The following is a 25510-nucleotide window of genomic DNA, read 5'->3' on the forward strand; positions in this document are numbered from 1 at the left end:
AAATCGTAAATAGATTTGTAAATATTGTACATTTAATATTTTTATACATTTTTTGTAAATAAAATTTACTTGTTGTCTGCGCTTGTTGCATTATTTGAACATGTTGAGAATCACTGATATATTTTGGGTGGGTGGCGTAGTTGGGCTTGCGAAAGTTTTGTGTCTCTTTTAAATGACCTAAGTGCGAGAAAGACAATATACCCCTGGCACGAGCCGAGGGCGGCCCATCGTTTATCTTACTTGCTCCTAGCTACTTTCTCGAAGAGTAAGAAAGACAACAACGTTTTACAACATTCGACCAAAATTAAAAGAATTTTACTATAGATTTACATTGTGCAGAGCACATGTTTTTGCTTTAGGTAATAAGGTGTTGAAGTAGACAAAATAGAGTGAACCATAACTGCCATCAAACATTTAAAACGATAATCAAGTTTTAACCAATTTAGTTCTTTAATTTTGAGAGAAATGTGATCATATTTTCTAAGTTTGCAAATAAATCTATAACAATTATTTTGAATTTTTTGTAACCAAATTGTAACTAGAGTCAAGACAAGAGTAAAAAAGAGTGGGACAGTAGTTTATAATAGGTAATACATACAAGTGTTTCACGGAGTTTTTTCTTAATTTGAAGTTAATTATACTACAATTTTGGTAAAGTAGATGTAAACGCACGTAACTATTTTTTGCTAGAAGAGGTTTTTGAATAGCAATTCTTGGTCAAAAACAACGCCCAGTGTTTTTATACTTTTGGCAATTTTTAGTTTAGATTTTTCAAAATGTATGTTGAGATCAATGTCATTTAATTTAGATCCGAAAACTATAAGAGAGCACTTTTCAACGTTTAATTACAAATTATGCCTTGAATATCGAAGTTTAAATAAAAATTAGCTTCAACTACCGCATCGTGTCTAAAATAATACTCAAGTTGGGTGTCATCCGCAAATGCATGAATGTTGAACAGAATTTACTATGTCGAAAGTACATAAAATGTACAATAAGGGCCCTAAAACGGAGCTTTGGGGTACCCCTGATGTAACTCTTCCACAATATAACAACAAATTATCCAGTTGAACCATCTGGCTACGCTCATTTAAATAATGAAAAAAGAATTTTAAGCAGTTTTTCTCAAAACCCAGAAACTTAAGTTTAGCACAAAGCAATGAATGACTAATTCTATTGAATGCCTTCGAAAATTCGAATAATATCAATGCCACTATCAGCGTTTCTGACTATGAAACCTTTCAACACTGATATTTTTAAAATAAATGGTTATTGGTCGGGTTTCCTTTGTTTTTGAAACAATTTTATATATTTGACAAAAATACGCATTTAAAATAGTTATTTATCTATGTAAATAAAACAAAGTTTAAAAACCCGACACACGAAACCTTTATTTTAAACACAACGCGTTTCAACCACAAAGTGGTCATCCTCAGGTGAGAATATAATCCAATTTATACATATTTTATAGTGAACGGATTGCGGTCACTTTTACTGTTGTGTTATTACCATAATATTTTTCGATTATTTTAGAAAACCAGTGGCTGAAACATTAGAGCGAGAAAAGCGTATTTTCCGCACGGAGATTTTTTTGAATTTGAAAATCACCTAACCATTTTTTTAAATAACTGCTTTGTAGAGATTTGATTATTTTTATGCATAAGAATTTTCAACATATGACAACAAATGAAATAAAATAAGGCATTATTTTTATACAAAAAACTAATTTTAATTTTGGGATATGGTGACGTATGAACGAGTCCTTTAGAGTTAGTGGTTGCACTGTGTTTAATTCTAAAAACGTAAGTATTTCTTTTCTTTAATTTTGTATAAATAAACTATTTTTGTAAATTCGCCTTTTTCTACCACCTGAGTAAACCCCTAATCACGCAAGGCGTGACAGAGGTTAAATGGGGTGTTAAAGTTTATTTGAAAATCCGTAATTTTAAAAATTATATCCACGCAAAGTTTAAAAATGTATCTCAATATAATTATTAATTACCGAGTTAATTACTAAAACGGCTTTTCCTTATTTCTTGGAACTCTTTCATGCGCAGGATTTTCAAATTATGGGTCCTTCTGAAAAAAAATGCAATTTATCGTTTTCTGGCTTTTTGGATATGCACAGTTTATGTGTTGCTTTTGTGCATTTGAAGACTTGGGCGTCCGTAGTTTTGAAGCATAACACTTATTTTATATAAATAATTTAACTGTTTAATAATTCAGATTAATCTAACTTAATTAATAAGTCTGTTAGAACTTGTTTAACAAAATTTTAATCACAATTTTAATAAAGTATTATATTATAAATAAATAATAAAGTATTATTAAACCACTAAAAATTTAAAAATAATTACGTACATTTGTATAAAAGTGTAATTCTTTTATTAAACAAGATCATAAATAGTAATAAACTAATAAAAATATTTTTTGTAAAAAAAAAGAAAACCAAATTATTAATGTTGTCATCAAAAGTAAACTAAATCAAAACCTTGATCAAAACAAAAAATTAATCAGTTATCTAAAATTATTATAAACTTATTACAATTAGGAGGGTTTACGGTTTATGGGTCTATGATCGTTGTGGCTGATGTCGCTATGCTGATCGTCTTTGGAATTCGGAAAAGGTTTTTTTTTTGTACTCAAACACGCACCTAGTAATGTCATTAAAAAAAGCATAATAAAATTGTATAAACAGTTTATATGTGTTCCGAATAAAAAATATTTAATTAGTTATGTTTATTAAACAGTTGTTGACTTTAGTTAAATTTGACAAAGTTTACCTGATACTGACACAAAAATTTCTTTAACTCAGAATACGGACCTGGAAATATTCTGGTAACGGTCGACTAGGTAAACAAACTTTACACGTCGCATTGTCAGGCCGTCGTAAAAGATTACCACCGATTATGGGTTCCTCAGGTTGTTCAAATATTGTTGAACGGACTTTTAACAACACTGAAATCTTCATAAAAGTCATCAACATTGCTCTACAATGTATATTTCTTCTTTTTCCTCATAAAAAATGTTCAAAATACAATGCATTCCGCAACACGTTGGCCATGTGAATGACGAATCAATATGGCGGTTCTCCCACTCCTCTTAGAATTACAGCGTGGCCATAATATGTCGTATTAATTGAAAGTGACGTCATCAACGTCCGGGATTTGTTTTCAGTCCCGGCTTCTGTGTAATTTACCTTCACTGAAAATTGTGTTCTGAAATTGTGCCTTCCCCTATAATAGGTATTTACTGTGACACTAGTGTTTCATTTTCAATTTTTTTATACTGAATTTAAATAAATAATCTTAACCTAGACTTTTAGGTTAGGTCAAGATGTCGGAGATATTCAAAGTTGGCCAAAAGTTCCACAGCTATTCTGCTGTGGAAAAGTCCCTGAAAGATTACGAGGAGCAAACTTTTGCGAAATTCTGGAAACGTGATGCACGTCTGATTAATTCCTCAAGAACCTTACGTCGAATTAGAGAACCTCTAAAATATGAAGAAGTAAAATTCTGTTGCATTTATGGAGGTCAGAAGTTCAGACCATCCGGGAGTGGACAAAAAGAAATTAGAACTTTCAAGAAAGAAGAGTTATGTCCTGCCCACGTGTCTTTGCGAGTTACAACCGACGGGAAAGATCTGCAAGTGAGAAGTGTCTCAGACAACCATAATCACGAGAGAAGCATGGTTCAGTTTCAATATCTCTGTCAACAAAGGAGATTGGGCAGAAAAGCTAAAGAGACTGTAGAAGAATTACCAGCTATGCAAGCTAACAAAATGTTGGTAAAGCAAAAATTACAACAAGAAACGGGAAAAATGCTTACGTTAAAAGATCTTTCCAAAAATGGTGGACAAAAATCTGAAAAAAACTTAGATGAATGTGTAGATGTTCTTAGGACACAATATAATGCAGAAGTAAACATACTTAAAGATGAGGATAACAATTTTAAAGGCATGCTGATTCAAACATCTAATATGAAAAATACTCTCAAGGCATACCCGGAATTTTTGGGAATTGATGGTACCTATAAATTAGTAAACATCGATATACCTGTGTTCCTAATAGTGTCAGAAGATGGCAACTGTCAGACTGAAATAGTTTCTTTCTGTCTATTGACCACTGCAGACAAAGACAGTTTTACTTGGTTTTTGGAAACCTTTAAAGCAAATAATCCACAGACTAGATTCACAAAGTGCATCATGGCTGATAAAGACTTACTAGAAAAAACAGTTATAAAAGACAAGTTCCCAGACGCTAATGTGAACATTTGTATCTTTCACTCAATGCAAATATTCAGCCGAGCAATTACCTGTGAAAAAATGAGTATCACTCACGCCGAAAGAGTTAAGTCGCTGAAAATTTTACAAAAAATGGTTTATTCCGAGACAGAAGAAGAGTTTGAACAGTTGCATTACCTTCTAAAAATATCAGCTCCAAAACCGGTTACTGAATATTTTGACAAAAACTGGTATCCAGTTAAGGATGAATGGTCATTGTCTAAAAGTTTCATAAAAGGTTGTTTTCAAAACACCACAAATAATCATATCGAAAAAATAAATGCGAAACTCAAGTCCGTTATCAATAAAAACAGCTCATTAGTACAATTTATGCATTCCTTTTTCACCATTATGTCATCTCTTGAGAGTGAACATGATTTTAAAGCCATATCCCAGTTACAAAAAAGACTCGTCACCTCGTACTCACCAGAAAGCGACGAACAAAAATATCTGGATTTTTTAACCAACGAAGCTGGTAAAATAGTGATAAAACAAATTGAGTTGAGCAAAAAAATTCAAGTTCCTTCAGTTGAAAACAATGGTATCAACAGTACGGAAGGACGACAAACATGTGATCCAACTAATTGCACTTGTAATTTTAAAACTAGTATGTTGCTTCCTTGCAGACACATTTTTGCAATTCGAAAGCGTCTGGAATTGCCTTTGTTTTTGAAAGAGCTTGTGCATAAGCGTTGGACACTAGATTATTATAAAATTTGTCACAGGCGTTTGGCACAGTGCCCAGTGTTTGATACAGATATTGAAACATCGGAAGCGCCTAATGTAGTTGTAGCAAATAAAAACAACACGAAAATATATGAACAGAAACGAAAAGAAGTGTTAAGTGTAATGGAGTCGTTGGTGAATTTGGTCGCCATATCCAGCAATGATTCATTTGATCAAAAAATGGATAATTTAAAAACTCTTGAAATGTTGTGGAAGCAAGGCAGTAGGACAGGAATAGTAATAATCAAAGAGGAGGATGAAGGCGAGTTACCATGTAAGTAAAATAATAAGTTTTAGTCAAATCAATGTAATATTATTACAGTAGAGAATTTGAACGAACAAGTAATAATCAAAGAGGAGGATGAAGCAGATGAAGGCGAATTACCACGTAAGTAAAATTATAACAAGGCAGTGGTTAACAGAATGAATATAAATTTTTCTACTTTGCTTTCGTACTGAGGTTATTACGATACGCGATTTGCGTATTGTAACATCCAAGGGAGTGCTATAATAAATACACTAAAAACTAAAGTGATTTAGTTGAATAATGTTGACAACTAAAAAAAAATCAGTGTGAAAACCTACATCCAAAAATGCAAAAAATATAGGTTTCATTAAAAAAAAGTTTGTGTTGTATCTAATTTCGGAAACACTGTACATATACCTGAATAAATAATTTTAGATGAGTCAGGAGGTTACAGTCTATGGCAAAAAAGATTGATTTTCTAAGATTTAAAGTTCAATAACTTTTTCCAAATCGTTGGGACAGCCTGTATGGCTCAAGCGTTCAAACTGAATAGGTACAGAAAGAGTATACAGGCTGATTCTTTCAGGGCCTACATTAGAAACTGTTTAACTTCTAATATAACTAGAGCTTTAAAATTTTGTATACGATCCAAATTGGCCATTGTGAATTCAATTAAATTTTTTTTTATTTGACAGATAAGTTGTTACTTATGTTTTTGACATATGTCAATTTTTTTGTAAAAATTTTTATTTGCAAGGGTTTTTCTAAGATATCAACCCTTGAACCCTTTGCGATAAGTGAATATTTGTTTTTTCCATTCAGTAACCGAAGGTCAAAATTCATGGCTAGTATGATTTTTTTCAAAAAGGTTTTCAAAAAACTGCTTTAACTCCAAGTTATAGTTTTTTCAAATGGGACGACACTATTTCCTTAACGAAAATCGAATGTCTTATATACCTATCTTACAGTTTCTATCTTACTATCTCGTAGTTTTTGAAAAAAATCACAAAAAACGGATATTAGGGGAGAGGGGGTCAGTTTTGAACACGGGTTACTTTAGAACAATAGACGTAACTTCTTCCCTTTTTATGTTAGAAGCTCTAGCTTTTGAGCAATTACTAAACTTCTATGTACAAATATTGGTTTTGTCGGGAGCTGCAATCAGCCCTTTACCAGGTTTGTATATTGAGTCATTTTTTTAAGTATAAAAGTGAATTTTTTGTGCTTGACCGGTAAGTTAATAATCCCTCTATTTTGTTTTGGAAAATGTTACCTATTAACTTGGTAGAAACTTTGAAGCACTTTTGAAGATAGGCGTGTGGGGCAGTTTTGAACTGTTCGAAACTGCCCCGAGTTTCGATTCAACACTCGCTAGAAAAGAGAAACAAAAACTAGCAGACATAAGTAAAGCTAGATCCAAGAAAAAGAATTAAGAAAATATATTTAAAAAATCTAAGAAAGATGAAGAAAGTGAGACCTCCGAAGATATTGAAATAATTTATGAGACTCAACTGACACAGAACATTTTTCTGATGAAAACCAAATGTATGAGCCAAGGAACCATAAGGAAAAAATTATAGCACTAAAGCTTACGTGTATGTATAAAAAATAAAGTTTTGGCTCTAGTCCTGGAAAACTCTTTTTTAATTTCTAAGGATGTTTATTGTTTTTTTTTAGTTTAAAATTTGTAATATTGTCAGCAAATTTTTTGATAATATTGTTAAAATGAGATTTTTTACTTGTATTTTTACATTTATAATGCAATAAAATTATTTTTCCACACCTATCTTTAATACTTCATGTTGTATAAAACCGGTTCAAAACTACCCCAAGCCTATTCGAAACTCCCCCCGAGTTGGGATGGTTTAGAACAGTTGCAGACAAGTTTTTATTATTTTTTTCTATTACTCAAAATGACTTTGTGGTTTCCACAGGTATTACAAACCTTGCACAACATATTAAACTGTAATATACTGCAGGTAAACTAATATTTAAAAGGATTTTCTACATAAAAGTTCATTTTTGTTCTAAACTGCGTGGGAGTGTTAACAAATTGGTTTTTAAAAAATTATTTATTTTCACTATTTTTTATTCACACTTGATATTTTATTATTACAACTTCACTTTTACAATTATTTCACTTGTTATTTATAAATCAAAAATTATAACTTTTACAAAATTACGAATGGTTCGAAAATAACGACTAACAGCATCACGACAGAATCAAGGTTCAAGACTGAATACTCAAAACTGAAAATGCATATTTCCTTGACAAAATTTATAATAATAATTCCTGCAGGACTTGCAAGTTTTTTGATGATCACAGTGTTGGAAAGCGCATACAGGTTGTATCAGAACTCATTCCCCACCGGAAAGGTGGTACTGGTAACAGCAATAGAGATGGCAAAAAAAGCAAAAAAAAAGCTGGTTTTTTATTCTTAGTTTGTGAGATACATAGGTCTCAAAATGACCAATCCCAGAAGCTCTCTCCCAGGTGTAGTGCATACTGTAGATGCGTTACTAAGGAATGAAAAATAATTCAAGTGCCCACTTTTATTGTCCGTTCTACCTATTTTTTGTTTTCCTAGCAACGTGTTTTGTTCCCCTAGTCCTCCAGAGCAAGGCCTTTTGTGATTGGATATTTTCAAACGTTCTTATCTCCCAAACACAAAGAATTAGAGTTTTTTTGTAAAGGAACTTTAGCTTCAGAACTACCTAAACTATACGCATATTTCCGGTGGGGAGTGAGTTCTGATACAGGCTGTATGTTGTGAATAAATCTTTATGGAAGATTCTATGCTGATCCATCGCACGTGTGTGGTGATAACATAATATGCATTGTAATTTTCATAGCTAATCAAGTAGATCTTGTAAAATGGTCGAAAATTCATTGTCGAGTAAGCAATAAAACAAAAATATTTAATTATAAATATAAATAAAAAATAAAATTTCAATAAAAGTGTGCATACAAAATGAAAAAACAGGGTCATTCTATTTGAAAGTTCCCATAAATCAGACATTTTGAAAATAATTTAGTTGAACTCAGAATGGTCGATTTTGATTGTATACAAAATTTTAAAGCTCTAGCTACTTACATTAGAAGTTTCTAATGTAGGCCCTAAAAGAATCAGCCTATATAAGTTGTCAACCATACCATAAATCTTGATGAATCTATAAATTTACATCTCGACTAGTATTTAATCAGATTCATAAAGGATTCATTTTGTCGAATTAGGGTTATGACGTCTAAACATGAAAAAATCAAAATCCAACCCACATGTCAAATTGTATTATTCAAAAATACAATAACTAAAAGAGGACACCAATTTTTGGTCTGACCAAAATTCATATTTTTTTTTAAATGTTTAAAAAAAATCAAAAATAAAAAATTTCAATTTTATTCAAATCTCTCGTCGTTACATTTTATTACAATTAATCAATATAATATTATTGCAGTAGTCAATTTGAACGAAATTGACGAAGGCAAAAGGACAAGACCAGTAATGATCAAAGAGGAGAATGAAGCAGATGAAAGCGAATTTCATTGTTAAGTAAAATAATAACAATTTTATTCAAATAACTGTAACAATATTACAGTGGTGAATTCAAACGAATTAGTAATGATTAAAGAGGAAGATGACGCTGATGAAGACGAGTTACCATGTAAGTAAAATAATAACAATTTTATTCAAATCATTACGTATATTATTACACTAGTGAATTTGAACGAAATTGCCCCTGACGAGTCAAATGAAGACACCATTATTCAAGGTAGGACAAATTTTCCTAACATATTAGCTGTTTCAAAACTATAAAAACGCCAACGTCGCATTTTCTCTCAAAATTAGCTGTTATAAATTATTCATGCACTTCAAAAAATAATAGCCAATGTAATGTATACTTTTTTAATGCGGGATCTAATCATTAATAACTAGTTTATAATTTTATCAATCTTATTTTAAATAATACATAATTCGATAAAATGCGACGTTGGCGTTTTTTGTAGTTTTGAAACACTTGTATATTATGATTTTTTACTATCAAAGCTCGTTGAATTTTATTGAGTAATGTTTTAACTGCCTTAGAACCCACCATCAGTGAGGTAGCAAGTATTAAAATATCTCCAAAGATTAAAGAAAGAGGACGTCCTAGAGGTAGCGAATTAACAACTGCTGGTCTGCCAAAACGGCAAAAGCTACATGTGCCCTTTCCCAAACTTACATTGGAACCTAAACAGAAAAAAATATTGGGTTGGTTTGTTTCTGACGAAGTTGTGGCCTTGGCTATTAACGAAAGACTGATCATTGAAGAGAAGTATGTGGAAACAAGACCGGAAAATATTCCTCACGCGGTTTTACATGAAAATGTAGATATGAATATAGTTCGGTAAGAAAAAATTTCAAAGTGACTTTGAAGACAATTTAACGTGTTTATTTTAGTAACTTTTTTTCTGATACTGCGTGGAGTGTTGTAGAAAATGTAATCGCCCTGAAAAGACAGAACAAATTGCTGTGTAATTAGAAAATTACGCAAAATCAATCTGATTGTATCATACGTCCCTTATGCCTTTTGTGGTGGCATGTTAATGGACAACGTTAACAAAGCACAAAAACGTTCAAGTAAATGGATATGTCTGTAGTGCAAAGTTTGAACAATTTGTTTTTTGTTTGAATTTCGAATTTTGTTTCAGAATTGATTAGAGTTTTTTGTAAGTATTTTATTATATAAATATTATATTCTTATTACTTAACTGCTGTTATTTACCACACATTCAATACAGGCTTTTAGAACCTACATTACAATCTTTTTAACTTCTAATATAGCTAGAGCTTTAAGATTTTGTATACAATCTAAATCGACTATTCTGAGTTCACCCAAATTATTTTCAAAATGGCTGATTTTTTGGAACTACGAGAAATTGGCGCCAACTTTGAATTTAAAAAAGTAAACATTATTTTTTATGCATGTTTGAATTTGCTTCTTGAAACTGACTAATATGTACCCTAGTTGTTAGTAGTTATCTGTCATAGTTTTCGGCATTGTCAACTGTCAAATTGCAAGGCTACTATGATTTTTTTAAAGTGATGATTAAAAATTGATTTATAGTTTTTTCAAATGGAATGACATTGTTTTTTCAATGGCAATTAAAAGAATATCAATTTTCATGCAGACTTTTATTAACATCTTCTATATCTATCTCTTACAGTTTTTGAAATAATCGTAAAAAACAAAATTTTGGCTCATTATTTTCATTTGTAATCAAGTAAACTTTTGAAAAATGCGATAAAATTTGCTATTAATTAAACGAATGTCCGATTTGTCTACCATTTTCATTCAAGAAGTTCAAAGTTCAATGGCAGACTGATTGAGTTACTTCACATAATTCAGTACGTTATAATAAACCATAATTAAATATTATTGTTTTACCGTTTATTCGATAATAAACTAGCTAAAAAATAAATGAAATATTAAAGTTTAACAATTGTTGACCAGTTTTCAAGGTCTACTTGATTAACCATGAAAATTACGAAGTAAAATCGATTTTTTGTGATTTTTTTCAAAAACTGTAAAAGATAGGTATAGGAAGTATTGATACAAGTCACCAAAAATAACGATATTCTTTCAATTGCTGTTAAGAAAATAAAGTCGTTCCATTTGATAAAACTGAGTTATTCGGAAGTAAAATTACCGTTGGGGGCGCCACTGAGCTAGGTCGAAAACAGTAACCATAAATGGCGGGAAAATGTTTATTCGGATATTTTGAGCGTTGTACGAATTTTGGGGCTTCACAATTATTACATTGCCTATGCGGAATGATTATTGCATCTTTGATGCAAGAAACTTATGTTGACAAATGAGAGATGACGAGGAAAACACGAATAACGAATGACTGTTTGGTTCACTTTCTTTATTGGAAAATTATTACAAAGACATTGAAAAGCCTACCTTTTGGCATAATTTACGTTTAAATGTATCAGCAGTTGTTAATCTTTATTGTAGTTTTGTAGATTTACCGCAGCATTTCATGATTATTTCACTGGAAAATTCTAACCTAAAATTCATAACACTTCACTAATTTATTGGTTTCTTGAGCCAAACTTTGTGTTCGCTGTGATCCATTACTTATAATCTTTAATTAGACAACTGTTTGATAATACTTTGTAATCAAAATTTAAATATTTTTCACTTTTTATCCACTTTCAAGTTCCAACAATAAACACATTATACCATGAAAAACCACAGAACCAAAGTCAACGCTAGTATTTACCACCACGTACTTTTAAAGTAATTCTTTCTATTGTAAGTAATTAACACTATACACGCAAAATTGTGGAACAATTCATTAAATGTCAGTTAAATGTGGCATTACGAAAATTTCTTTACTGTTTTCGACATAGTTCAAAAGTCATCACCAGAGGGCGTCTAGTTAATTTTATTTCCGAATAGCAGTTTTTTGTAAATCATATTGAAAAAATCACACTAGCGATGACTTTTGACAATTGACAATTTCGAAAATTCAAGAAAACTCTTCAAACTTTCGGTTAACGAATACAAATAAATTATTCACTTATCGCAAAGGGTTCAAGGTGGTATCTTAGATACTCCCTTGCAAATGAAAATTTCAACAAAAAAAATTGACATGTCAAAAAGTATGACAGATAAGTATCAACAATTTGGGTTTATTTTACTCAGCTTGAGAAGGTGAAATCAAATATAGAATAAAAATGTATAGTTACTATTTAAAATTCCAAACTTGGCGCCAATTTTTTGTAGTTCCGGAAGCTCAGCCATTTTGAAAATAATTTAGTTGAACTCAGAATGGTCGATTTAGATCGTATACAAAATCTTAAAGCTCTAGCTTTTAATGTAAGCCCTAGAAGAATCACCCTGTATACTAAGTTAGGCAAAAGTTTTATGCCTAAACTAATTATTTCACAAAAAAATAATTAGTACGTCATCAAGTCAGTTAAAAAACCTGAACGGTGGAATAAATTAGGGTAGAAAAATAAAACCATGCTTGAGGGGAAATGCTTCTTTATTTTTTATTGTTTACATGTCGGGTTTCATACTTGCAACAGTAATTCCTAAATTAAGACATCCTCCTTGAAAGAACTTTAAACAGCATTACAAACCCCCTAATTTTATAAAAGAATTTGGTAAAGAATCAATAATTTTACCGACAAAATAATTAAACTGAAACACTTCTACAATTAATTAATATTAATGTAAAATAATACAATACGTTCCGCCAAAATATGAGCTTCTGTTATCAAAAATAAAACAAATAAAAACTGCTTAAAATTCTTTTCGAAACCATTTGTTACAAAACAGCGTAAAATATTACCGCAAAAAATAACCAACTACGAATAAAGTAAATTTTTTTCCGTGTTTTTTTTTATTTATCAATTTATTTACAGACACATTGCAAAACACATTCACGCTAACCACACATACACAAAAGCTAAAATACGAACATTGCACGTTTGCGATAATATTTTACCATCATTGATTTCTGTTAACTATTTATACGTACGTGATCGAGAGTGGTCTACGTAGTACGTGGCTCGACCTAAAAATAAACTAACATTCCCATTTTATTCTTCTTCGTTCGATTGATTTATGACGAAAAAAATGAAAAAATCTTACGTTTTATGTACACAATCAATGGCTGCTGCTAATGCACGTTATGGGGATCAGGTACAGACAGCTTCCTGTGTTGATGGCGTACTGGATGTGTGTGAGGGGGCGCTTTGTGACACGCTATGAGCTTCCTCCGTTAGGCTAATGTTGCTGTTTGAGTCCTCGTTGCAATTCAAGCTTGTTGAATTATTCGAACTGTCGTCGTACTGAAAGAATTATTTACATTATACGTGCGGTAGGTAAATTTTACAGCGTGAAGCTGAAAGTGAAAGTTAGAGCTTTAGTAAAACAACGCTATAATAGTATATTAAAAAAACAAAACAAAAAAAACCTTTTTTTGTATTTTTTTTTATTTATTGCTTTTTAGTCTTTACTTATTCTAAACGTCTTTTTCTCTTAGATTTTGTTTCGCCGTATTATTGTAACACTATTATTTTGCTAATTTGTGCAAACTTGTTTAGTGGTATGTGATAGAAAACAGCTATTAGCATTAAAAGAACATCCTAACCTATGTTTCTGTGTCTATACTTTATAGTTCAAGATAAATGAATTAAAAAAATAGCGACATTTGTTTGGTATAAGTTACGGTATGTACACATCGAAAAGTCATTTGTAAACATAACCTAAAACTTCAAAACCCCATTTAACCTAACCCATTTAGAGGGTATTTAACTACATAGGATTGCATTGTCACGTAAACTAAGTAAGTATGCAAAATTTTAATTCACGAGAATTCTTTCAAATTTGGCTCCAAAAATATGAAACAGACAGACAGACAACAAAGCAAGTGAAATAAAAACTAAAAAAAAATCATAAAACTAGTCTTGAAGCACGATTTTAATTTAAAAAATAAGGGGCGTTAGCCACGAGTTATTTCAAAGTGTAAGTGCTTCAAGGTTTTATGAAATGAGTTTTACAGCTTTACAGCCGTTTTAAGTAATATTTTTGAAACTGATTTACAGGATACTTACTTACTTACTTATTCTTCTACGTGGACTGAATGGGAGGTTTTTTAAAATGCTTTATTTTCAGAAAAAAAATCTGAGAACTGAGAAAAATCTGTTAAAAATCTAGTACTCTTTGAAAATCTTTCCCATCAACAATAAGACACAATAATGAATTCTTTATTCCTAATAATCGACTATATGGCCAAAAGTATTTTATTTTCTCTTTCAATACTTATTGTTGATGGGAAATAATTTTCAAAGAGGACTAGATTTTTTTTCAGTTTTCAAACTTATATTCTCAATTAAATATAGCAGTGACCGCATTTAAAAAAAAACTTTTCCCCATTTAACCCGAAGGAATGTATCCTGTAAATCAGTTTCAATATTGTTACTTAAAACGGCGGTAAATCACTGCGAAAAATGGCTAAAATTTTACTCTTTTTAGCCCCCTTAGGGTGAATTTTACAGTCGTCAGATAAACTCCAGATAAGTTATTCCTACTATAATTTCTATGGCTACAATTGCTACAATATATTTTTCAAAATTTATTCCCAGGATAATGTTATCCGACGATTGTAAAATGCCTCTGTAGGTAAATTATTAAAAAATATTTAAAATTCATTTTGATAAACTTTGAAAGACCATAACTTTATTTTTTCAAATAGCACCCTCTGTAATTTATTACTGAATATTATTCAGCACTCAGCTTACCTCTTAATTTTTTTCAAAAGTTGATAGTTTAGGAGATAATTGCGTTTTTCAGAAAAATACACATAAAATATCTTGAATACCAACGTAGTGTGTCATGTAAAACAATAAATTCAGACATAACAACATCAGACTGGCATTTTTTGTACGTCACGTTTTGATTTTGTTGTGAAAATGAATTTTTCATGTAAAATGCATACAAATCTCACCGAGATATAAACTTTCATTTTGATAAGAAATCATTAAATAAAAATGAAAAAAAAAAATCGACGGCACTACCAGAGAAAATATGCAAAAAAAATTATAAAAGTTTTTCGTAGAATTTATCATGCCACATTAGAAGCGGTGAATTTTTAAAAAGAACTGACCAATGTATTACTTTATTGCTTAAAAAAGCCGTCATTTTAAACAGTTTTGTAATTGCAAGTAATATGTTATCACTGTAGATTGGTCATACCTCATTTTTTTATTTCCTTATTTCTTCATTGTAGATTTCGATCATTTTTATTTAATAATTTCTTGTCAAAATTTTATTAAAATTTATATCTCGACGAGATTTGTTGGTATCCATGTTACGCGAAAAATTTATTTTCAAAAGAAAACCAAAACGTGACGTACTGTAAGTGCCATTTTTTCATAACACGCTACATTAGTATCCAAGAGATTTTGTGTGCATTTTTCAGAAAAACCGTATCATCTCATTAACTATCATCTTTTGGAAAAAAAGAGGTAAAAAAGATGTAAAATAAGACGCTGAATAATACTTAGTAATAAAATACAGGGCGTGCTATTTAAAAAAATTGAATAACTTCTGAATGATTAAAGTAAATTGCAAAAATTCATTTATAAAGTCTAAAAGACTGCAAATTTAAATATGTTCAATTTATACAAGGGGTACCATTTAAAAAAACTATGTTAAAGGCTGCACTGTAGAAATGAAACACCCTGTATAGGGCAAAATAACTTTAGGACGTGCACTTTGACTTTCTATTTGCAGTGCCATTTGAGTCATTTCGATATCTTTCACAGTGTAGGTGCAATCGAGCTCGCTTATATCAATGACTCATAATATAAAATTTAATATTGTTGCCAATGATTTTTTGAGATACGTTTAACTGTAACAACATAAAGTTGTAATTTTTTAAATATACAGACTGATCCAGATATACTGAGTCTGTTGGCAACACATTTGAAAGTATTTGTGCTCGTAATTTGCAACACTGTAACCGAATTCGATTTCTCTTGACAATTATTTGACGTACAACCCCACAAGAATGTTAAATTGTTGTTAACTGGAAGAGTACTCCATTGGTATCCTTAAAAATTTAAGTCCAGTGTTGCCAACAGACTCAGTATTTCTGGATCAGTCTGTACATGGATACCAACCAGATGTGAAGTTGTTAGGTTGGTACGCCGTGTCTGGTTTTTTTAGTGTACCGATTGGCAGTACTAATTCATTGTCAAAATTTGACACTTGGCACAAGCGCAGTAAGGAGAATCATAATTTCAAACTGAAATTTTAAAAATAAGCAGCCAAAAGTCTATAAAGAAGCAAGCAACGCTAAATGTTGATGTAAAACAGGCCATTATAAAATGCCACGCAAAAACCGAGCAACTTTGCTTAGGCGCTTTGAAAAAAATATTGGAGACAACAGTAAAAAATGTTTTCTCGGTAATTTTCCATTTTCCTTTTTCTATCTACCATACCTGCCTTTTATCTAACTCCTGCTAAACGTTTTTCACCTACCAGTGCTCAAAATTTCAAGTTCGAAAAATTTTAACGCAATACCAAGGACGGGGAAATTTTTCTCCCTCCACGCGCAATAGAAATTTTTATTAAAACAAAGTATTAGTCTTGACACCCTGTTTTTGACCAGTTTTATAACCTACAGATTTAATTTAAGTGAATAATTAACAGATTTTAAAAACTTTCAAAGCTTCTAACCTATATTTGTGGACACTGTCAATTTTGACAAATTTCTCACTAGAAATTACTAAAAACAATAGCGCTCGTTTAAAGACCGACTTACACAGACCAAATATAAAGAACTTAACTAGGACGTGGTTTTTATAAAAGTGAACCGGCTTTATTTTTTTAAGATTTCGCTAAAATGTGAACTTTTGAAAGTCAATAACAAAAGACAATAGGGGGATGCAATTTTAACCACAATTATTTCTTAAAAAAATGTGTCACTTGTTTTTCTTGAAACCACTTATATTCGGAGATTCCCAATTTGAACATCGAAACTGCACCACCCTGTACAAAACTTTTTGACCGAAAACCGTTCTTCGATTAATTCTAATTTCGATTTATCAACACATGAAAGATATATGCGTTTACTATTTTCACCACGAGATGATATTGATAATAAAATAGCCAAAAAGAAAAATAAATTGCGTTTATTTTTGAATACTAAATAGATAACCAAAACCAAAACCTTGATCAGCTTTGCTGGCTTTTGGTCCAATTTGTGGTAGGAGCAGCTTGTGGAAAATTTTAATTTTGTTGTTGTATTTTTTTATTCTTATTGTAACTAATTACATTGTAATTAGTTACAACACAAATAAATTATTATTATTATTATTATTATTATTATTATTATGTATTATTCATAAAAATGAAAGCGTTATCACTGCACTCACCGTCGAATGCATTTCCTCAGATAATCGAATTTTCTTATTGGGATTATCGCTGTCGCTGTTTCCGGGGTCTGAGAGGCGCTTTTTGCTGTCCGTTCCATTGGACTGCGATTTGACGGTGATGCTCGTTTTGCGTTCGCGTTTCAATAAACTGGGCGATAGATACTGGTAGAGTTGTTTTCTTTTGACATGACGCGCTTCAAGTTTCATGCCCTCTTTGAGCATACTGATGTTTAAAGCGTGATTTTGGACAGTTTCGGTGAATTGTTGAATGTCGAATGTAAGGTTTACGTTTAGATTTTCTGATTTCGCAAATTCTAAACCTATGAACCACATGGAGCAATGCGTATTTGATTCGCGTTGCGATTCCAAGAGACTGAAACTTTCCGGGTTTATGTGTGCCAGTGTAATGTGCTGATTCCTCTCCAATGTTCCTTAAAAAATAACAGAAAATGGACAAATAAGTTATACAAACAACTATTTCATTTACTGCAAATATTAAAATTTATTATTATTTATTATTTATTATGTAGTTTTTTTTAATTTCTTTTCGAAGAAAACGTATTCTAGGATACAAGAGAAATCAAACACATTAAAATATACAAACAAAAAAGTTTATAGAAATTATTGCAAACTTTATGTTTTTACGAGCCGTTACAACTAAATCTCTAATACAAAATGTTCGGACATACAGCGTGACCCAGGAGTGTGTAACTTTTTAAGTAATTAAAATATTGCTATGCTGTTTTTATTATCCTCTACAATGACTTAAAATCTGCAAACTAAAAATATTTTTATTATGCACAGGGTGTTATATACTGGGTAGTGAACCAAAGTTATTTTCTTTTTAAATGGAACATCTATATATTTTCGCATAACTGGAATCTACACAAAAAAATAATGTAACTTTATGTAAATTATTATGGGTATATCTTTTTCGTTTTGAAACTATTCAACTTTCCCTTATAAAAAAGACCAATTTTTGAAAAATCACTGCAAAGTCGCCTATTAATAGTTTCCGGCAAATTTGCAACAAAAAAATTCAGAATACCTTGTAGTTTTAGCAAACAGACGACTTTTAGTTAAAGCACGCAGATAATATACAGAGTGTACCAAAACGAAAAAAATTTAATAACTCATTTTTTTCAAATTGAACACCCTGTATTTTTTTCATGTGTCGATAGGACTTTTCATAAGCTTTCTAACGGTATAGGGTTTGCATAGCAAATTTAAAATATTTTTGGAGATTTTTCAAAAAAATGATTTTATTATTATTATTATCTACAATCTGGTAAGCTAAATGGTAATTTATTTTTTTATGTACTAATGTGACTAATTACATTAGTAATCTAATTATTACTTGATACATAAATGATTTCTGCTCATCAAGAATTAATAATAAAAAAATAAAAGAAGAAAAATAGCTATTTACACTCGAATGCGGTAAGTCACATTTTACAGCGCGACAACTTTGTTTGAATTTTTTTTGGCCTCCAGTACTGTAAAACGTGAATGACAGTTGCCCATTCATAAAAGGTAACTTGACCTTTAAACACGATGCTGTAAACTGGTAGCAAACAATTAGGTAAAGTAACCACAAAACACTGGACGATTAGACATGTTTAAGATACAAACCGTGCTTACCATAATTAAGTTCGTATAACGAAATACTTGTTACCTATAATTATTTAATTCAATCGACCATGGTGTATATTTAATTAGTGAAAATATAAATCCCCCCGGAACAGCGCCACCTATACATACGTTTGGGAACCACAAATGTCATTGATTCAACCAAACCAATTCGAAATTTTACACAAGTTTATCATTCGGCGTATTATTAAAATATTTGGATAAAATGTCTGTAACATGGTATGTGAGCCTTGCTAGGATATTTAAGCTTCGTTCAGTCATAAAATTTATGAAATTTAATTCGTATGTTCGTGGGTAAGTCAACGTTAACCTCAATATAAATATCAATATAAAGCTTGTCGGCCAAAAAGTTTTATACAAATCTCATGCGTTAAGTCATTTTACAGCGCTTCAACTAATAAGGCACTCGCCTTTCAGGCTCGTGCCTCAAACAAAGTTGTCGCGCTGTAAAATGTGACTTACCGCATTCGAGTGTAAATAGCTATTTCAACACTAAGAAATATTTCAAATTTGCTATACAAACCGCATATCATTAAAAAGCTTATGAAAAATGCTATCGATACGTGTAAAGAAATACATGCTGTTACATTTGAAAAAAAAAAAGAGTTATTCAACTTTTTGCGTTTTGGCACACCCTGTACATTATCTGCATGTTACAAGAAAAAGTTGACTACTGCTAAAACTACAGGGTATTCTGAATTTTTCTGTCGCAAATTTTTCGGAAAATATTCATAGGCGACATCGCAGTGATTTTTCAAAAATTGGTCCTTTTTATAAGCAAAAGTTGAATAATTCCAAAACAAAAAAACATAGATCCATAATAGTTTATATAAAGTTACATTATTTTTTGCGCAGAAACCAATTATGCAAAAATATATAGGGTTTCCCATTTAAAAAAAAAAATTGATTTACCACCGTGTATAATAAATATAAATATTTTTAGTTTGTGGATTTTAAGTCGATCTATCGGATAGTGAAAACGGCATGGCAATATTTCAAATAATAAAAAAGTTATAGACCGATTACGCACCCCTGAGCACCCGTTTTACTCAAAAAACAAAAATCACTGATGCAAGTTAGCGGAAACTTAATAAGTATGTACATAATGATGTGTAAGATAAAGTTATTACCAGACCCACAGCCACAGTTAATACTGTGCGATCATTTGAATTTATAATTAGGGTAGGCCTTAATACTTGTTTAACTTGTATGAAAACGCTGATTATACTAAATAATTAAACTAAAGAGATAAATAATAACATTTCGAACAGAAATATTTAATTAATTAATAATCATTTTAATTGATTAATTAAATTAAAATGAAAAAAAAACAGTTAAGGATTGAAATCTGAGATTTAATGCTGCTGACATCAGTTTTGTACTGATATAAAAAACAATAAAGATATTCAATACTTTTTATCTTATTTTCCTTGTTAGGTGTTTACAAAGTGCCTCTCAGATTACTTACAATAAACAATACGTAAATAAGTGCACGTACCTATAAGCAATCGGAATTTACTCTCCACTAAACCACACCATTCCAAATGATCTTCAGGCGATTCAGCACTAACTAATAAAACAATAAAATGCTTATACTTCATAAAAAATAACGGTGGTTCGAAAAGTTTATCCCACGTTTGTTTGCTCAACATTATATCGTCCGTAAGTTGTAGACCCAATTTAAATTCCTCCATTATTATCTGTCGCGTCGATCCTGATACATTGAATGTCGAGTTTTGTTGTGGGTAGGCTGGGGTTATGATTGGCATCAAATGATATCTGTCTTGAATATTTACCTATTCGAATACACAAAATATTTGTAATAACAAATAAAAGCCCAACGTTTTTTGTTACATTTTTCGTACCATCTACAACTCTACAATCCATTCACGATGTTTTTGGGTATTATTTCGACATTGCAAAAAAAGTTTTTATTCAGCGAAATTTTCCCAAGAAATCAAGCTTTTAGCCCAAAATATGCTCGGCAAAGGCAAGAATAACAACATTTCCCACACAGTTTGGCGATTTCTCGGCATATTTTTGATAAAAATACGGAAACTTACATTCAAAATTCGGAATAGATTCAAAAAAACATCGTACGTCATCCTTTACTACTCAAAAAAAAGGATTTTTTTAATCCAATCTAGCGATTTACATGTTTATTTTTGAGGGAATGTTTCAATTTCTGTATAAAAAACTACTAAAAGACGTTAAAAAGAAAAAATAACTACTTTCGCAATAATTCAACGCACCCGTTAAGAACATCTTGCAAAAAGTTGAGTTTTTATCTCAAAAATTTGCTTAAACACCCAAAAAACAGAGAGATACCGACACTTTGCACTTAATTTGGCGATTTTTAGATTAACCTTTCACAAATTTTCTCTAAAAAATTCAACTGAATGGAATATAGTAAAAACACAAAAAATCACTCTTGAACATAATTCAATAATTTCACGAACACTTAAATAAAATTTCGCAATAAAACACATTTTTTATCTTGCAGTGTTGTGCATTTAGGCTCAAAAAGAAAAAAAATTGCCTTTTAAATCTAATTTGGTGATTTCTCAATGATTTTTGATGAAATTTCAGAAATTATTATGTTTCTGCCTGTAAAAAATACAATACAAAATATGTCATTTTTGAATTAATTTCGAATTTTTTTGTTGCTCTATCCAAATCTCAGCAAAATGTTAATCTCAAAACAAATGTGTTGCAAACTCAAAAATAAAAAATTACAATATTTTTTTACAAAATTTTAAAGTATTTTTGATAAAATTTTGCAAAATATATGCGCTATAAACTTTGAGACTTGCTAAGACGTAGATAAAATAAAATAACAATAAAGCACAGATTTAGAGAGCTTTCGGCATTGTTTATCGAAAAAATCTATTGGTTTATTTCTAATAAAATTTCTGTCTAAAAAATATTTTGAACTAAAATTCTGTGATTTGGTGGCTCAGTTTAAGAAAATAACCTCAGTTTAAGAAAATAACATGCTTGCGTGTCCAAGAATAAACACAATAATAATAATAACCCTTTCTATAACTTGGTAAATTTCGCAAAATAATTGCGCGTCTAACTGGAGAACATTGTAAAACGAACAAAAATAATAAAAACTCATTTATTTTGCTTACAAATCACTGCATTTCTGGCTGAAAAACTTGCCAAACCGTTCGAAAAAAGTCAGTGGTGTCGCGAAAATCCAAAACAATTAAAACCAAGGCGATCCGAATTATCAAATAATCCGGATTAGCAAATACTACCTTAAAAGGAATTTTAAAGTAAAAACAAAGCAAAACTACTACGCTTATTCAATGCAATTTAGTAATTTAATTTATTAATTCAGTAAAAAAGCTTACTGAGTGTTAGGAAGAAATAAAATAAGTTATAATAATATAGATTTGAATTCATGCACTTTTGATTTATTTTTTATAAAACTTTGCAAAATAATTGCTTTTTGGAACAAAAACACGTACTTTTTAATTTTATCAATTTATGAGAAATACCGATAAAATACTACTATACGAACTGTTTCACATAATGTCCAAAATATTAGGAATTCATTAAGTATTGAAACTTTTCACAATTAAATTTAATGACTTGCATTTTTAAAATTTTGTAATTTTGTCAAAATACCAAAAAAATGGATTTATAACTGAAGAAATGCTAAAACATCCAAAAAAAACGGAAAAGTAATGGCACTACCAGATTTAATTAAACTCGTATTAATGGATCAGCTTTTTCTAGACGAAATTTTGAAAATAATTGCGTTTGTGGATTTTAATCACTCAAAAAGAAAAAACAAAATGATGCCATTTTCGATAGATCACAGATCTTTTTCGTCTTAATTTTGACAAAACGGTATGAAAGAATTGATTTGATTGCTGGAAAACCTCCTAAATCACTTGAACAGAAGGGAATTTCAACAATTTCTTCTTTCTAAGGTAAATACACAGAAAATAGTGAAAAAGGAGAAATTACGTATTAAAAAAGTATAAAATTAATCTTTTTACAAAAAATCATAAAATAATAAATGACAAAAAAAAATAAATAAACAAAGTTCCAACATAAGATATAAATATAAAAAAAATATAAACATAAACATAACTATTTTAAAACACGTTTTCCATATCAACGTGTTTTAAATTTAAATTAAAAATTTAATTAAATTTATATACATAAATATATAATATGAATACAACTATATTATATAAATTTAATTTAATTTAAAACACGTTTTGTTTCAATAAAAAAAAATTGACACTCATGCGAAGACGCCTATAATTTTACGAAAACTTTAAAAATAAAATAACCTCTCTTTACTTGTATGTCTTATATTTTTTTTACTTAAAATCACAGCAGTGTTTCAACATAACAGTACAGCATTACAGAATAACTTTGTAAAATTAACCACTCCCAAAACTTTTATAAATTTCAGAATACGTGTACTAACCTGTAAACAAAAAAATATCTTGTTATTAAAAAAACATTGTTTTTTAGTTTTTTTGTACATCTTTTAAACAAAAACAATAATGTTCTTGTTTTGATTTATGTTTATATATTATGTTCTACCAATGTTTTTCGTAAGATTTGAATGCCAAGTTTTTTCATAAATAAATAAATTAATTTTTTTTAAGTTCATTGAGAAAATGGCATGAAATATTTCTCACTGCAAACAACTTATGCTTTAGTATTATCGTTTTAGGTGTTAAAAAAAACAACAACCCATATCCATTATTCACTCTTAACCCAAAACATCGTGCCTAGATTACCTATTTTTTATTGTTTAAGACTCTAAAACTAGACAAAACTGTGATCAAGACACGGAACAGTGTATAACAAATAAAAATAGAAAAATTGTGATCTTGACACAGTTAAAAAAAATAGGAAAAATTCAACCAAACTTCAGATTCTCACCCGTGGATCCCACACGGCAAACCCAAGATTGACATTTGAAGGCTGCTTGAGTAATACTGGCTGAGGCCATTTCCACTGAGAAAAGACAAGAAAAAATTTATGAACTAGAGTCGCAGGAGCTGCATTTGGATACAATTGACAAGTTCGCGCCACGAGCATCGCCCACGAAACGCCACCAAGATATCCCAAAGCGTTACTATAAATCCCATGTCCTACAAACAAACCAATTAAACGAAAAAAAAAACGCAAAAAGAAAACATACTTTTGGCCCATAATTTAATCGCCCTAAGCGCTAATCTAAAATTATCTACATTGGGGACGAGACGCAGAATTTCGTCGGTTACTCTGCAACCGTTCAAGCTTCGAACACATTTCTGGTCCAAGTTCTTCAACAGAAGATCGTCCCGGAGGTCCATCGAGTCCGGGATTTCTTTAAGCAGTAATCTAGCGAACAACATATCTATCTCTATGCCATCAAAATTCATTTTAATTACTGGAACAAAGGCTTCTTCAACGGCCTGCAATCGCATTAATACAAAAGTGAAACAAAAAAACAAAAACAACACTGTACCCTTAAATCAGTGACTTCTGGTTGTTTTTTAAGCAATTCGTAAAACGAACCAAAAAAATCGTTTCTAGAAATATGTCTTGGTGCTACACAAAGTGCGTCAATGTCAGCTCCCCTGTTATGAACCTGAATATTTCACAAATAATTTTATTTAAAATGCAAAAAAAAATCATTTACCCCTAATCTATAACTGCCAAAGGTGTATATTTTCCCGCCCACATTTTCAGCCACAGATTCTGGCATGTTTTTCGAGATTGATACATCTTTGATCCACTGCTTAACTAAAGAGTACAATTTACCTAAAATAACCATTCGATGGTTCAGCTCTTGTTCGCTTTCGAAAACACCGAATGGTTTTAGCGCTTCTTCTAATTCCTGGGTCTTTAAAAGATCAGATGGTTTAGGGGGAGCTGTGGATATAGCTGAGGTCATACCCAGGGTAGGTATTTTAGTGTCATTTTTTTGTGTAACATTTTCTTTATTGTTTTGAGTACCATTATTAACAGGTTGAGATGACCACATTCTTACTTTATACCTGGAATTTCAAGAAACCACGGTCAGAATCGTGCAAAAATTGAATAACAACGCGAGTTGAATCATTCTAGATTATCTACAAACCAAAACAAAAACTTAGCCTAATCGTCTCGCTCAAAACAAGTCGTAAGTGTTGGTTATTGGAAAAACAGACTTACTAAATCTTAAATAGGAACACTAACACTAAGAAATTAGTAACAAATTATAGTATTTGGGTTTAAATCGGTGAAAAAAACATTATAAAAATAATGATAACGTGTTTTCTACACTATCACACTGACACTCATCACAAATTTTGCACAAAATGACTGACAGTTGTAGTAACAAACAATACCAACGTGGCGCGCGCGCGCGACGAAATTCCCTAGCCAGATTTGAATTTTGCAACGTGACACATTTTTCATACCAGACTGTTTCTTCTTAACAAAACATAAATTATTGTCGTGTTTAAGAAGATTTAAATATTGGATAGCATTGGTAATTTTTATAAACAAGAAAATTTAGATTTTAAATACAGAATATTTCATACACTTCTAATACGAGGCCACTCTTAGCTGTTTCAAAACCATAAAAACGCCAATGTCTCTTTTTCTCTCAAAAGTAATAGTTATCACAACTGTTATAAATTATTTATGCACTTCAAAAAAA

At 30.6% G+C, this 25510-nt stretch overlaps 2 protein-coding genes and 1 long non-coding RNA gene across 6 annotated transcripts in view; 1 reads left to right on the forward strand and 2 right to left on the reverse strand.

Annotated features, from left to right (window-relative positions):
• The window catches only part of LOC135265282 (uncharacterized), a 362501-nt gene that overhangs the window by 258232 nt on the left and 78759 nt on the right, over positions 1-25510 (reverse strand). The gene's annotated exons all lie outside the window — the stretch shown is intronic.
• On the forward strand, positions 2784-10419 carry LOC103312456 (uncharacterized). 2 transcript variants are annotated; one of them, XM_015978418.2, is made up of 8 exons: positions 2784-3245; positions 3318-5281; positions 5330-5395; positions 8711-8800; positions 8852-8917; positions 8972-9025; positions 9340-9640; positions 9694-10419. In XM_015978418.2, exons 2-8 carry the CDS (start codon positions 3337-3339, stop codon positions 9773-9775), a joined length of 2604 nt encoding a protein of 867 aa, XP_015833904.1. In that variant the 5' UTR covers positions 2784-3245; positions 3318-3336; the 3' UTR covers positions 9776-10419. The 2 variants fall into 2 exon arrangements, with proteins under 2 accessions (XP_015833904.1, XP_008191327.2); XM_008193105.3 differs by having other exon boundaries at positions 3326-5281.
• On the reverse strand, positions 12273-25178 carry hrg (hiiragi). Of its 3 annotated transcripts, none has more exons than XM_008193104.3 (9): positions 25021-25178; positions 24506-24863; positions 24332-24454; positions 24023-24278; positions 23761-23972; positions 20342-20639; positions 17194-17624; positions 12902-13101; positions 12273-12824 (listed from the first exon to the last, which is right to left on the reverse strand). In XM_008193104.3, the coding sequence occupies exons 2-8, from the start codon at positions 24848-24850 to the stop codon at positions 12949-12951; spliced, it is 1818 nt and encodes a 605-aa protein (XP_008191326.1). In that variant the 5' UTR covers positions 24851-24863; positions 25021-25178; the 3' UTR covers positions 12273-12824; positions 12902-12948. The 3 variants fall into 3 exon arrangements, with proteins under 3 accessions (XP_008191326.1, XP_008191324.1, XP_015833880.1); XM_008193102.3 differs by having other exon boundaries at positions 12273-12835; XM_015978394.2 differs by lacking the exon at positions 25021-25178 and having other exon boundaries at positions 12273-12835; positions 24506-24709; positions 24763-24863.

This window comes from Tribolium castaneum, chromosome 1, assembly GCF_031307605.1.
Source record: "Tribolium castaneum strain GA2 chromosome 1, icTriCast1.1, whole genome shotgun sequence".
Taxonomy (NCBI): Eukaryota; Metazoa; Arthropoda; class Insecta; order Coleoptera; family Tenebrionidae; genus Tribolium; species Tribolium castaneum.